Source organism: Lepus europaeus, chromosome 5 (assembly GCF_033115175.1).
Source record: "Lepus europaeus isolate LE1 chromosome 5, mLepTim1.pri, whole genome shotgun sequence".
NCBI lineage: Eukaryota > Metazoa > Chordata > Mammalia > Lagomorpha > Leporidae > Lepus > Lepus europaeus.
Window position 1 is genome coordinate 134,109,795 of NC_084831.1, and position 15,481 is coordinate 134,125,275.

Sequence of the window (15,481 nt, forward strand, 5' to 3'; positions counted from 1 at the left end):
CAGGGAGGTGTGTGACTCACAGCATGTTTGACTTCCAAGAACATCTTTCCATGGGGGTAATGGCTAATGAGCTCACTTCTGAGCCTGCCAACAAAGCTACCCTCAGAGACAAATATTAACAGATGGATTAATGTGGTTCTTGTACAACGATGACATCCACATCCATGAAGCACAAAAATGTGCTATGGAAATGAAGTTGGGTATGGAAAGACATGTGGTTTTGAGCCAGAGACCCCACAGCCAGCCCACACTTTTAGCCAAGCTGCTTCATATGGAAGAAACTTAATTTTTTGAAGAATGAAATAGAGGAAATAATATCCACCTTTGACACTGTTATCAGGATAAATAAATCTATGTATAATGCATACCTTGGATAGTGTTGGGCTCAACTGTATACACTCAATAATGGCAGCTGTGATTACTAACTTGGGTGTATCCTCTAAGTGAGAAAGTCCTTCCCATTCTCCATGTACAGAAATCCTCTTCATCTGTCTATTACCAACTTGACACCAGCTTCTGGAAGAACCCTCTCTGGATTTTCTGGGTTTCATCCTCCAGGATCCCACTGAATGTTGTTCATGCTTCCATTGTATCATATTTCCTTTTGATTTACTTTGGAGGTTTTCTTCCTTGCATGTCATCTATTTTACTAGTCCGATTCCCTTTGTCCTTTGGCTGTTCTGTCCACCAGTCCATTGAGGGTTCACTCCACAAGCTCCATCTCTTGTCCACTGAGTGTCTAGTACTGTGCTAGCTGCTCAGCTGCTGTTTTGAATATAGTTCACTCTTCATACAAACACCAACATTGGCAGTCATTAGGGAGGTGACATATAATTTTTTTTTTTGACAGGCAGAGTTAGACAGTGAGAGAGAGAGACAGAAAGAAAGGTCTTCCTACCTAAATGAAGGATCTCAGCGAGTGTGATCCCAGTGGAAAGAATGGGGCCATCAAGGTTGGAGGTACCTTTCTCTGAAGGGAGGAGAGAACTTCCACTTTGACTATGACCCTGTCGGAATAAGATCGAAGTTGGCAAACCCTAAATGCTTCCATAGCCTCGGCAACTCATGACTAAGCCTAGGGAGATTACTGACGCCATAAACAAGAGTGTTAAATTGTTAAATCAACATCAAGAGTCACTGTGTACTTACGTCCCATGTGGGATCTGTCCTTAATGGGTTGTCCAATGTGAAGTAATGATATAGCTAGTACTGAAACAGTATTTTTACACTTTGTGTTTACGTGTGGGTGCAAACTGATGAAATCTTACTTAGTATATACTGAATCAATCTCCTGTATATAAAGATAATTTAAAATGAAAAAAAACCTTGGTGTTAAATTGGAAATTACGTAGAAAATTAATCAATTTTTTAAAAAAATATATCATGCAGTATCTCTGTCATTAATGTGCTGTACACTGTTATTTATGCTATAACTAGTACTCCAACAGTATTTTTTCACTTTGTGTGGCTATGTGAGGGCAAACTGTTGAAATCTTTATATATACTAAACTGATTTTCTGTATATAAAGAGAATTGAAAATGAATCTTGATGTGAATGGAAGGGGAGAGCAAGTGGGAAAAGGGAGGGTTGCGGGTGGGAGGGAAGTTATGGGGGGGGAAGCCATTGTAATCCATAAGCTGTACTTTGGAAATTTATATTCATTAAATAAAAGATAAAAAAAAAGAAAGGTCTTCCTTCCATTGGTTCACTCCCCTAATGGCCGGTACGGCTGGCAGGCTGCACCAATCTGAAGCCAGGAGCCAGGTGCTTCCTCTTGGTCTCCCATATGGGTGCAGGGCCCAAGGACTTGGGCCATCCTCCACTGCCTTCCCGGGCCACAGCAGAGAGCTGGACTGGAAGAAGAGCAACCGGAACAGAATCCAGCGCTCCAACCGGGACTAGAACCTGGTGTGCTGGCGCCGTAGGCGGAGGTTAGCCTAGTGAGCTGCGGCGCCAGCCGACATATAATTTCTGAATGTGCGATTGATGACTGTGACTGAATGTTGTGCTTTACATCTTATCCATCATTAGTGAACAGCTCTTAAAAGGATGGAATTAATGATGATCCAGTGGTGCTAGAGAAAGAGAGAAAGAGACTGCATGAACCTCCATCAAAACCACAGCACCCTGATACCTTGCCTTCTAACAGAACTTCCTAATTTTCAAAGTGCTTTACACTTATTTCTTATTTCTTGCATTTATTATAATTTAGACCTCTGATAGATCATCCTCCCCAAAACTGGAAACCAACTAGAAATCCATTTTAATTTTAGAAGATATAGTTTGGGTGTCTACTATGAATAAACCATTTTGCTAGGCATGAAATATCTACCAATGAATAAGAAAGATAGGAGTCCTGCCATCAGGAAAATGAAAATGAAGACATAGGCTGCTGGAATTAAGGAAGGAGCCCAGCCTTAGGAGGTACAGCTATGCTTGGCTCTGAAATAGGTTTTCAGTGGGGGGAGGAGGGAAGGAGGGGGTTTTGAGCCACTGCATTCAGTGTTGTTTGTTTCTCATTGGCCATATGGCAGGGGAACATCTGTTTCACTGTCTCTGGAGATGGTGAGAGATGCTGGAAAGAGCAGGTAATTCTGCATATTAAATTATGACCCACTAGGCAGCCAGTTAGATGAAAGGGTCTGGTTTTATAATCTCATTCTTTCCATGAAATAACCATATGGTCACCTTACAGCTGGAACATCATCCTAAAGCTGAACTGTTTGGCAACCACAGTGACTTATTTTTATCCACAAGATTAAAATTGCTTTTCTTAGTTGATTATAAACATAATCAATGACAACTGCTTTTACAAATTGGGGAAAGTAGAGAAGTATAACAAGCAAAGAAATGAACAGTCATACTACTTTTGCAATATTCTATTCACCATTTTTCACTGCTGCAGACATTCCTTCATTTACATCGATAACTGATTTCCTTGTGAGTAGATAGGCCTGCATTAGAATGAGGAAAAGGGGAGGTCACAGAATGGGAGATTCAGGTCCTTAGCAGGGCACTGCGGCATCCAATAAATAGGTTTCAAACTTAACAGGAAGTTTTGTTTGTTTTCAGGGATATCACAATCTGTGAAAAGTTGCAAGTCTCATCAAAATTTGAGCTATGTTTGAATATCTTCTTATTATCCCTTAGAGCAACTTTTGAGGTAGGTGTGCTTTCTTATCCTGTTTCACAAAGGAGTAAATTGAACAACAGAAATGCAACAAGTTAATGGGTAAGGGATCACACTCTTCTGCAGGCTCAGATGCCACTTTGAAAGGGTTCTCATTGCCTGGTCTCACTGACTCTGGGTCCAGTATGATAGCCAGGTTCAGGTGCCACTCCTTAACAAGGGGGTTTAATTAAACAGAAATAAATGGAATTGATTTGGTTAAATTTGATTGAGACTAAGGAGAGTAGACACTTAATGCCACATGGTGTCTGCTCTCTTGGCCGTCAGAACACACACCAATGTTTGTACATGGATGGAACTAGGACGTGTTCTCTCTTGATCCATAGGACAAGGGAAACATCTGGGCTTGGTTCTAGACAGGAGATCCTCTGGAGAGAGAGAAAAATATGTGATTTCATGGTGAACAGGAAAATACTTGGAAGATGAAGTTTTTGAAGTTTGAAGGCTCTTTTCTGAGTTTATATGTTTGCTAATGATTATATATTTGCTAATGATTGTGTGGGAATTCATTCTTCTGAAAGAATTAAAAATGTGGAATTTATATATGATTTAAAACAGTTGATCATAGAGCAATATGAGTGGATGAATAGCTGGGTTGGAGAGAGAACTTCCTCAGGCCATGGTATTGCATGTGTGTACATGTGTGTCTGTGTGCACATGATAAATCTCCCATTTTAGATTTCTAGGGCCATGAGGTCCCAGATTAAGTTCAAGTTCCAGACAGACATAACAAGTTATCATTGATAGGCACAAACAGAATGCCTCGTGGTGTTGATGTGAACTACTAACCCTTCTTTAAGGCTTTATGGCTACATGTTGGGCTACCCAGGCCTCCTTGATGAGGCCAATATTTCCTGGGGAAATTTTCTCAAGTATGTATGTTATTTTATGCATATCATCATATTGTTTCCATTGCCTGAAAAATCCCATTCTGATTCCTCATCACCTTCTATTGAAATGCCACTGGATGCTGACTTGGCAAAGTGTACAGTAATGGTTCATTTGCTTGCCTCACTCCTTTCGTTTATAACCCTCTGGAAATCAGGAACCATGCCTAGTACCATGGTTGATATATCTAATAAGCATTTAATAATTTATTGATTCAGTGATGAACAAATGAAGAAATGAATGAGAGGGAGTCAAACTTAAGTCATACCTATTTTATGAAATTTTTCTATCATTTTCCTACTCTAACATCCAATTCACCCAAAGAACTTTATTTCCAATGTATTATAATACTACTAACCTTCCCCCTTTTTACTACATTTGTTGGGGACTTATTACATGCAAGACATTAAGTGATCTCATTTAATTCTTATAATAATACAAGATATAGGCATTATTACTCTCTAAACTAGGTAATGAAGTAGAATCAGGAAAGGTAGGTGACTTGGTCAAGGTCATGAAATTGTGAAGTGATAGAGGCAGGATTTCTCCCCAGGCAACTGAGCCCATCACCCACAGTCTACTCATTGCAGTAGACTATTTGTCCTGAGGTTGAGCATAGCCTGGACTTCTTAAGGAAATTTACCTACACTCAGCTTCACTATCTGTTTTCTTGTCTTGCCATTAGACTATAGGCCCTGTGAGGGAGAAATTGTGTCTCTCATTTCGTTTTGTGTGGCCACCATTCTGTGAGGTTGTTGGGAAAGGGATTCTTGTCTGTACAGCATAGATGAGGAAATGATGGCTTGGGGATTAGTCTAACATCACACAAACACCTTCTGCCAGAGCCAGGGATAGGATCTAGGTCTTCAATTACAATGCCAGCTTTCTTCCCTGGAAGAAAAATGCCTTAGCAAACTCCTTTATAAACAATTCAGGGAAGATAGTAGAATTCATATAACTCTAGAATCCCAAAAATAAAACATCACAGCAATTACCCAAATAAATGTCTTATCCTACTTAGAAAGTAGATCTAGAAAGCAGAAGTGACTTGGTCAAGTCTCTACAGCAAGGTAGAAAGATTAGAGTGCAAAAGAACTTTCACTAGAAGAGCTGGGTTTGAGTCTTTTTTTTCTGACAATTAATTTTTGATGACTGACCTTTGATATAAAATAAAAACTATTCATATCAAAGAGGTCCAAGTTAACAGTGTCTTTCCTGTCTTTGCTTGGCCTATAAAGCAAATAATAATAAAATCTCTATTTTCTCGATCTGGTACAGAACCTTCTAGTTGGATTGCTTTACCATTTCTCCCCTGACTTGTGTTCTTCTGAGGTGTTCTGACCAGCTCCTCCCAGCTAACAGGCCTCTCCATCCATCTTCTCACCAGTCTTCTGTTTGCATCATGGACACAGGTCAGTCAATTGGGATTGCTTGTCTCCCTTCCAGCTGTGCTCCACATACCCAGAGGAGGCCATTTCCTGGTTCCCGTCCTGAACCAGCACTGCAACTGCTAAAATATTCATGGTTCTCTCTGTGAAACATAATGCTGGGAAGCTTCATAGTGTAAATTTAAACTTTCAGAGAGGCAGAAACAAGGCAATGGGGTAAATAAAGCAACACCACAATAGGAAAAAAGTGCTTTAGAATGAAGAGGAAGAGGGCACCCTGCACTCTGTCTTCTCCCCACACAGTGCTGGGATTTTGCAGTGGGAAATACAGTCGCTCAGGGCTGAGACTTGCCATCTCGGACCTCCTAGAAGGATTGTGTAACACCGTAAGGACCCTGTGTATTTGCCTGGTTGTCTCCTCTTCTTGTTTCACTGGAGAGAGGATGTGGGAAAGTCATTGCTAATCAGAAAGAAAAAGGCAAACCGTGGATAAAAGAAATAAGGCTTTCTTATAGTTAAAAATGCATGTGACACTGGGCTGAAGAGGACTGAAAACACTGACAAAGAAATGTGTTTTCATGCTTTAGCCAGTCCTTAAAGTAAAGCACTGATCACTTAATGTTTGCATTATCTGACTGCCCAGGCACATTTCGTCACTGTCATCATTGTATTTCTGGTGTCTTGCCTGTTGCGGAGCTCGAATCACGACACCAAGCCCTATTTTTAGAATGGATGGATTAATGGTCTGGAAGGGCAGGGGTAGAGGGAAAAAAACTGAGTCATAAAGTTTGTAGCATAGTAAATGATAATACTTTTATTCTTTTTATGAGCAAGAGACTACGAAGGGCTGGGGACAAAGACATCACAAGAGGAAGAAAAGACGGTACCATCATTGTAGAAGACACCCCTGAGCCACACATAGGCAGATGCCCAGGGCAGTCTTTCCAGGTGAGTTTGCCGGTAGCTCTCCATTTCTTCAGGGCAAACGCAGACTTCACAAGAATCCTGGGTCTGCCTTTAGGTGCCAGTGACTCAAATGCCTTTTTCCATTTCCAAACTCATCCTGGCCACTCTCAAGCAACACGGGTCCCCTGCCAGTTCCCAATCTGAATCTCATTCTCAGACATTTTTTTTCTTCTTTGTTTCTATCTTACTTGAAACTGATTCTAACAGGCGCCCCTGGCTCCTGCAATCTTCTCATTCCTGGATATGCCAACATTTATCTTCTGATTAGGAAGTTCTAAATCTTTCAACTCTGTCCCAAAACTTTCATTTCCTCATTTCACCACCCCCCCAGTCCCCTCACTGCTGGAGCTCAGAGCTCTGTACTTGGACTTAGCATGCCTGGCTCATGTGGAGGGGACAGCAGAAGCTGTGTGCCCTAAGGGCAGAAGCCCTACCTCTGGTGAGGACCCAGGGTGTCATTCAAACAGATGTGACTACAGAGAATCTTCATTGCTCCCTTCTTCAAGCTCTACCCCTACTATCCATTATCTGAAGGTGCAGCCCATTTTGTCCTAAAAGCCATAGCCAGGCTGTGGCAGGTGTTCCAGGAGGCAGGCTATGTACATGCATGCTGTATATGTGGTGTACAAGGAAGCCATCGCTGGTTACCGAGAATGGCAGCTTATGAGTTGTGTTGAAAGTGGAAAACATGGTTTAATTGTGGATTTAATTATAAGTGTGATACTAGGCAGAAAGTCCCAGGGAGCTGGCACTGTGGCCACCAGCTCAGGGAGAAGAAAAGAGAGGAGAAAAAATAGCTACAGGAGATCCAACAGATGTGAACACATGTGGGCACCCCTGGGACTCCTGGCCCCTTTCCCTCCCACCAGATTTGATGTGTGGCAAATCTAAACATTTTCAAACTCGCAGTCGTAATCAGTCATCCGGCACATTATGAACTTCCACTGACGATCCCTGTGGAGGAGGTGGAGGTGAGAGTCAGAAAATTAACACAAGTGAGAAAAGACACCCATGGTAGGAAGAACGTGGCTGGGGGAGGCAGGGGCACATCTGGAGGAGCTGGAGGGGCACCTAGGCTCTGTTTGCTCTTAGAAGATGTCTCTGCATAGTCTGCAGAGAGCCACCAGATCCGTGAGGTCTTGAAGGGGTCTGATTAGGTCACCTGCTGTGTGTGGGCTCCCGCTCCTCCCTCCTCCCTGCTGGTCTGCTTACCACTCAAGGTACCTCAAGGTACCTCAAGCACCTATGGGTTAATATTTGGGAATAAAAGCACTTGTTAACATTGTCTCTATTTCACTGTAAAGAACTGTCTTTGTAAAAGGCCGTCCATTTCTTTCTTTCTTTCTTTTTTTTTTTTTTTATCAAGCACTCACCTTGTGCATGCCTCCATGCTATAACGCTATGTGTCTTCCTTCTTTTTTTTTTTTTTTAAATTTTTGATAGGCAGAGTGGACAGTAGAGGGAGACAGAGAGAAAGGTCTTCCTTTTTGCCATTGGTTCACCCTCCAATGGCCACCGCGGTAGGCGCGCTGCGGCCGGCGCACCGCGCTGTTCCGATGGCAGGAGCCAGGTGCTTCTCCTGGTCTCCCATGGGGTGCAGGGCCCAAGCACTTGGGCCATCCTCCACTGCACTCCCTGGCCACAGCAGAGAGCTGGCCTGGAAGAGGGGCAACCGGGACAGGATCAGTGCCCCGACCGGGACTAGAACCCGGTGTGCCGGCGCCGCAAGGCGGAGGATTAGTGTGTCTTCCTTCTAACAACTACAGAGAAATGCAGTGACGGGAACCAGCCCCAGAACTCCTAAAAATGAGGAAAAGAGCAAATGCCTTCCTCTCCTGCACCACAAACATTGAATTGCCTCTTTTCTGAAGTGGTTGGGGAAGGGAATGAGCATCCACAGAGATGCTCAATTTTTCAAAACGTGGTGCTGATTCGTGTCAAGGAACACTCTTTACTAAGGGCAAGGCTTATTCATCCATTTAATAAAACTGACTGAGTGCCTATTCTGCACAACAATCCTATGGTCTAATCCCATTGAACACTGAGAACAGCCATTGTAACCACTCTTTATTGAGCACCTCCAATGTATCTAGCACTGTACTCAATGCTTTACGTGCTTTCTCATTTAATCCTCACAATGATTCATTGGTTAGGTGAGTAAGTAGGCTCAGAGAAATAGGTGACTTGCTTTAAGGGAATTTATGTACTAGATGGCAATGTCTGATGCCACGTTTGTATAACTGAAATCATGGTCTTTCTCTTACATCACACTGTCTTTCCAGCTGGGTGCCCATAACTCCACCAGAAGAGTGGCTGTTGTGTTCTTTCCACAGTCCTGAGAAAGGACAAGAAGGGACAAAAACAAAGAAGCTTCTGTTTTTGATCATGTAAATCCTTCCAGTGCACGCAATGCACGCTGGAGTCTTTTAACCTCAGCATTATCTGTTTCCCTTTTCAATCTGTAAGACCGCTTTCCAATTCAGTTTCACCTAAGCACCATGGCTGACAAGGCCACAACTGGGAAGCGGAATTGAACACACTCTCAGTTTTAGGAGGGATGGTGTCCTCTACTCACACAGCCTGAAGCAGGCTCTGAAATTCTCAGTCCACTGCCCCACATGGTTTGTTGAAAACAATTGGCAACAGAGTACCCCGAACAAGTCTCTGAGGGCCTGGTGATCCACCATTTATTGGTATTTGTTCCTGCACTTGTCAACAGAGAGAAAAACTTGTTTGGGGTGCATGTTAGGAAATTGACAGTATGTCTATTTACAAATGAATTTAATAATTGCAGGCAAGTCTTATTTAACTGTGCAAGAAAACACAAACGAGGTATTATGGCCACATGCTCACACTGCTCTTCCAAAGAGGCAATTAATGGATATGGAGAAACAAATAAGACATTTTAGATTTAGGATCGAATCCCTAAGAGGACTAAGGACTTCAACCAGGATCGGTTTCTGATTTCATTCTAGGACTGTGGCTTTCTACCAGAGGCAAATTTGCTCCCCAGGGTTCAGATATCAATGTCTGCAGGGTATCAAGGGATTCTAGCGAGTGACCTAAAATACAGAGTTCATGGGACAGACCCTGCAACAAAGAGTGATCTGGCTCCAGATGTTAACAGTGCACAAGCTGAGATACTCCAGCTCAGGAGGAAACCACTACAATTTGCAAATAAGGAAAACCCTTGTTCAGTGAGTCCTGTACTGTCACTATTCTCCAAGATGGGTGTCCACTTTATGAGCCTTTAAGCCACTGTTATTGACAGCAGCAAAATCACATAGGCATATTAATTTTATTTTTTGGAGAGGGAGGGGATATGCATTTTCAGCCAGTACGGTGACATAGTATCTTAGTTTTATATGACGCTATGTAATCCACATAACAGTATATACATATCAATAGGTATTAAGTGCTTTGCCAAAATATATTTATTTTGCAATAATTTAGGATGACATTCCATTTACCGTATTCTTGCTGTCTTCTTAAATAGAAAATACAGATCTAATTGTCTTGTTGACCTGGAGACATCATTAGCACCATTGAGCACCAATATACTATTATTCAGCTCTGTGCTTTGGGGTACACACCCTTGCTAAGCGATACCAGGATGCCACATTCTTTGCGTTCCTTTTCTTAAATGTGTTTGTTCTCTGTGTCATGTCATCCAACTACTTCCTGGTGAGCAAGGTTCACTCCATGTTCTCCATTCTATCCCCTTCCTAACTCTGCTGGTTCTAGAAGAGAGGGAATTGAGTGAGTTAAATGTGTATCTAAAATAGAAAGAAGTATTGTGTGAGAACTGAGAGGTTCTTCTGTAGGGGAAACGTTAGGGCTTTGTTCATGGTGGCTGACATATTTTGTACCTTTTCAGAGCTACTGAGTGTCCTTTTTTTTAAAAATTCATGTTTGTATTAAAGAAGTTAACTTCTGATGGGTGAGATGCAATTTCAAGTGGAAAGATAAATATTCACAAGAGATGAGTTACACTGAAATTCATCTTAGGCCATTTTATGATGAGCTAAGGTAAGTTTTATTTGACTTCCAAAACATTTACTGGTAACTTTTCAGGAACCCACTTCTGTATAAAGTGATTATCACTTGACTGAAAGTAGCCAAAGGACCCTTCAGAATATAAATTTACCAACACCTCTCTCTTATTAATCAGGGCCACATAGCTCTCTATATTAAGAGAAGAGCCAAGAACTAACTCCACGCGAGGATCATGTCTGAAGGAATTTTCTTTTTTTCTTATAGTTTTGTTTTGCTTTGCTAGAATATATTTGAGATATGGTTGGGGAACTAATTATGAGAGAAAAGGAATGAAATATTCATTTTTCATTTCTAAGCATGATTAACAGTATGAATGTTTGTGCCCCCTCACTTGTTGGAGATTAACCACCACTATGGTGGTAGGGAGCAGGGTCTTTTGGGAAGGGATCGAGTCCTGAGAGGGCTCTACTCTCAGGAGTGGGATTACTGTTCTTGTGAGAGAGCTGGAAGGGGGCTACCTTGGCTTTTCCCCTTGAGGGGATCCAGGGATAAAAGACCATCTTTGAAGCACTGAGCAGGCCCTCACCAGGCACCTAATTTGCTGGTCCCTTAATCTTAGACTTCCCAGCCCCCAGAAACATCAGCAGTTATTTATAAGTAACCCAGTCTAAGGTACTGCTTCATAGGAGCCAAAGCAGACCAAGACAGTGTATTTTGAATTATCTCTCTCTTCTTTTAACCCAATGTAGAGATCCTGTCAAGTACAGGATTGGAGAGCGTCCAGTTTGGCAGTGTGTTCCCCTCTCCCCTTGATGTTTTGTAAGAAAAAGTGCTCTTTTAAATTGAGTGAGGGAGATTAGACCATCAAAGATGCCAAGTTTAAGACTCTCTGCTCAGCCTTTTCCTGTTGTCCAGCCAAGCCCTCAATTAATATTTGACCAATCAGGAGAATAAAATAAGGCAAAGCTCAAGTCAAGATTCTGCTGGATGACCCCTGTGTGGAGTTCATTCTTAGCTCTCCTGGACCCTAGCCCCTGGGGAACGGGCTGCCCTTCTCACCTTTCCACTGCAGAGAAAGTGGTTGTTGCTCCTCGCATATAGTGATCATAATTGTAGGAAATCATGTCCATATCTTCACCATAGTGCCCTGGGTATTCTGTTGTTAGCCTGTGCAGGAGAACAAAGGATTGGAGGAAAACGATAAACCCATTGTTATGTCTGGGGAGCAAGCAGGAGCCAGACCATGAGGAAGATACAGAGTGTGACCTCGGGGGAGCCAAACTGGAGTCAGGTGGCCTCTGCAAAACATTTCAGTCTGTAGAAAGGCAGGTAGCTCTTGTTCCACCTTTTATCACCTTTCTCTAGCTGAAATCATACACCGAAAAAGATGTAGATAACACCTCAGACTTTGAAGAAAGTCTATATATAATAGTAATCCTATTCCATTTCAGTCAACAGGAAATTTTCAAACTGGATGAAGACTTATTAGTAGATCAGAAAGTCAATTTAATTGATGATCAGCAGCTTTAAAAAATATAACACATGGCTCACTTGGTTAATCCTCCGCCCGCAGCACTGGCACACCGGGTTCTAGTCCCGGTTGGGGCGCTGGATTCTGTCCTGGTTGCTCCTCTTCCATTCCAGCTCTCTGCTGTGGCCTGGGAAGGCAGTGGAGGATGGCCCAAGTCCTTGGGCCCCTATGCCCACATGCGAGACCAGGAAGAAGCACCTGGCTTCTGGCTTTGGATTGGCATAGTTCGGCGTAGCGGCCATTTGGGGGGTGAACAAACGGAAGGAAGACCTCTCTGTCTCTCTCTCTCTCTCTCTCACTGTCTAACTCTGTCAAATAAAATAAATAAATAAAATTTTAAAATACAGCACAATATAGCAGAGGATGTCCTGCCTGTAAAAGGATAAGTTTGCCTGTATGTAAACATTTTGTTTCAGATATTTGAGGGTACTATAAACATTCATAGGGAAATAGAATTAATATATAAATTCAGTTTTGTAAAAAACAGTTTTGCAATCCATATAGAATTTTTCATAATATTCACTTGCATGAAATTTTTGAACAATCCTTGTATTTATGTTTGTATTTATATGATGTGTATATTATGTGATATTTTAACATAAATTTCCTTGTGTGAGTCACAATCAAAAAAGTGTTTCAAAAATACTTAACTAAGATGTAGATGTAAGCTCTACAGAAGTTGAATTGTGGCCTTATCCACCACTGTTTCTATAGCAACTATAATAGTTCCAAATACATAGTAAGTATTTGTTGAATAAATAAATGGTCTTGGGAGAGTCATTTAATCTCAGTTTCCAGATCCATAAAAGAATGAAAGCAACCATATAGGTTTCTATTGGCACTAATAAAATTATGTGCGATGTACTGACTGATACATTGTAGGTGTTGAATCATTAGGAACCATAGTTTTTTATTCCCTTCCTTCTCTTTCCTCCAAGATTAAGTCAATTCTAGATCACCTCTGTGAGTAGATCCACTGTGGTTTTATTTGGTATATCTTAACCACTGTGACAAATGCCTCCCCTTCATTTAGTTCTTGACCTCTCTCTCTCTCACAAGCACACACACACACAGAGCACACAATGATGATGTAATAAATAAAAGCCCCAGTAGTAGCTCCTGAGAGAGAGAGAAGCATATAGTGAGCCGGCATTGGGACTTGTCAGGAAATTAAGGGAGGCCAAAGTAGAACGGCTAGGGTTCATAAGCTGTGGCTTTGGCCTTCTTGAAGGTAGGCAGGGCAAGAGCTCTGTGTGGTTCTAACTTTCTTGTGCATGATTAGATCACTTCAGGCAGTTTTTTTTTTTTTTTTTTTTTGGCAAAGCACACTTCATACTGAGATCTGCCACACATTTCTAGACTAATTAAAACAATAAAACAATGTTTTAGCTTGGCAAAATGAGGCAGAAGGCAGATCAGGAAAGTTCAGTTTTCAATTCATTGAAATTAGTCTATTTTTAAAGGGACCTATAAGGCCCTCATTTACTTCCCTTCAAAAAAAAACCAAAAACTATTATGTGCGTGTGTGTGCTCATTCCTCCTTTTTTGTCTGTTTGTTTTAAGATTTATTTGTTTATTTGAAAGGAAGAGTTACAGAGAGAGAGAAATATCTTGCATCTCCTGGTTCACTCCTTAAATGGTCCCAATGGCTGGGGTGAGGCCAGGCTGCAGACAGGAGCCAGGAGCTTCATCCAGGTCTCCCATGTGGATGGCAGGGGTCCAAGTACTTGTGTCATCTTCTGCTGTTTTTCCTAGGCCATTGGCAGGGAGCTGGGTAGGAAGTGAAGCAATCAGGACATGAAACAGCACTCAAATGGGATGACAGTGTCGCAGGCAGTGGCTTAACCCACTACACCACAGCACCGCTCCCCCCATCATTTTTAGGTGAATGATGATTGGAGTGCAGTTCCTCTTGTCACAGTGCTTTTTCTGCTAAGATGAGAGACAGAGTGACAGTTCATCCAAAATGAACCGAGAACCTGAGTAACACATAAACACTTGTACCACGTGTGACACATGATTTTGAATGAGGTGGAAAATAATTAATATGTCAGCTATGAGCTGAAGAAAACCATTTTAAATGGAAGACATTTCTGATACTGAGACCTAGTCCTGTAATCTAAGATTCACAAAGCACTGAAATTATCAACAGATCTAACAAGACTTAGTGAATGTTTGCTGACTGATACAATATTGTAGACTGAATTGCTATTAGATGTTATGGCTTACTATGGAAGACAGTTTGGAGGTCCCTCAGAAACCTGAATATAGCCCTACCACATGACCCCGCCACTCCACTCCTTGGAACTTACCCAAAGGAAATTAAATTGGCAAATACAAGAGCTGTCTACACCTCCATGTTTATTGCAGCTCAATAGCTAAGACATGGAATCAACCTAAATGCTCATCAACAGTAGACTGGATAAAGAAATTATGGGATATGTACTCTATAGATACTATATAGCAGTAAAAAAATGAAATCTGATCATTTGCAACAAAATGGAGGAATCTGGAAAGCATCATGCTGAATGAAATAAGCCAGTTCCAAGGGACAAATATCATATGTTCTCCCTGATCAGTAACAACTAACTGTGCACCAAAAAGGAAACCTGGTGAAGTGAAAAGGGCACTATGAGAAATGGTGACTTGATCAGCCCTTGTCCTAACTGTCAAGGAACAGCTTACTATTTTATTATTTTTAGTATTTTTTTGTTCTACTTAATACCATTGGTGAAACTCTTTAATTAACATAAAATTATTCTTAGTTGTTTAAATTTAACTGAAAATTGATCCCTGTTAAAAATAAAAGTGGGAATAAGAGAGGGAAGAAATGTACAGTTTGGCACATGCTCACTTGGACTTACCCCTAATGGTAGAGTTAGAAACGTGCCATGGGATTCCAAATCCCATTAAGTTGGCAAGTGCCAATGCCATCTTACTAGTCAAAGTGATCAGTTTCAGTTCATAATTGATAATAAAGATAGGATTAAGTGTCAAAGGAATCACATAGACAAGACTAGTGTCTGCTAATACTAACTGATAGAATTAAAAAGGAGAGAACGATCCAACATGGGAAGTGGGATACACAGCAGACTCATAGAATGGCAGATGCCCTAAACAGCACTCTGGCCTCAGAATTAGCCCGTAAGACATTAGGATCTGGCTAAAAAGCCCATGAGAGTATTTCAGGCATGGAAAGCCAAGACACTCTGGAAAAAAAAATGACCTAAGTGAAAGATCTCTGTGACTGAGATTCCAGTGGTAAGAACAGGCCATCAAAGAAGGAGGTATCTTTCTCTGAAGGGAGGAGAGAACTTCACTTTGATTATGGCCTTGTCTAAATAAGGTAGGAGTTTGTTAACTCAAGAGACTTCCATAGCCTTGGCAGCTCATGACAAGAGCCTCGGGTTGGCCAGCGCAGCGGCTCACTAGGCTAATCCTCCACCTTGCGGCACCGGCACACTGGGTTCTAGTCCCGGTCGGGGCACCGATCCTGTCCTGGTTGCCCCTCTTCCAGGCCA

At 41.7% G+C, this 15,481-nt stretch overlaps 1 protein-coding gene across 2 annotated transcripts in view; it reads right to left on the minus strand.

The window, feature by feature from the left end:
• Positions 1–6,263: 6,263 nt before the first annotated feature.
• The window catches only part of DPT (dermatopontin), a 33,200-nt gene continuing 23,982 nt past the window's right edge, over positions 6,264–15,481 (minus strand). The window contains exons 3-4 of one of the 2 annotated variants that reach the window (XM_062192711.1): positions 11,489–11,596; positions 6,264–7,387 (exon numbers count right to left, since the gene is read on the minus strand). In XM_062192711.1, coding sequence (XP_062048695.1) covers positions 7,321–7,387; positions 11,489–11,596 — 175 coding nt within the window. In that variant the 3' untranslated portion in view covers positions 6,264–7,320. Of the gene's footprint in view, positions 7,388–9,875; positions 10,174–11,488; positions 11,597–15,481 lie in introns of those variants that run through there. The other variant, XM_062192710.1, reaches the window with a different exon arrangement.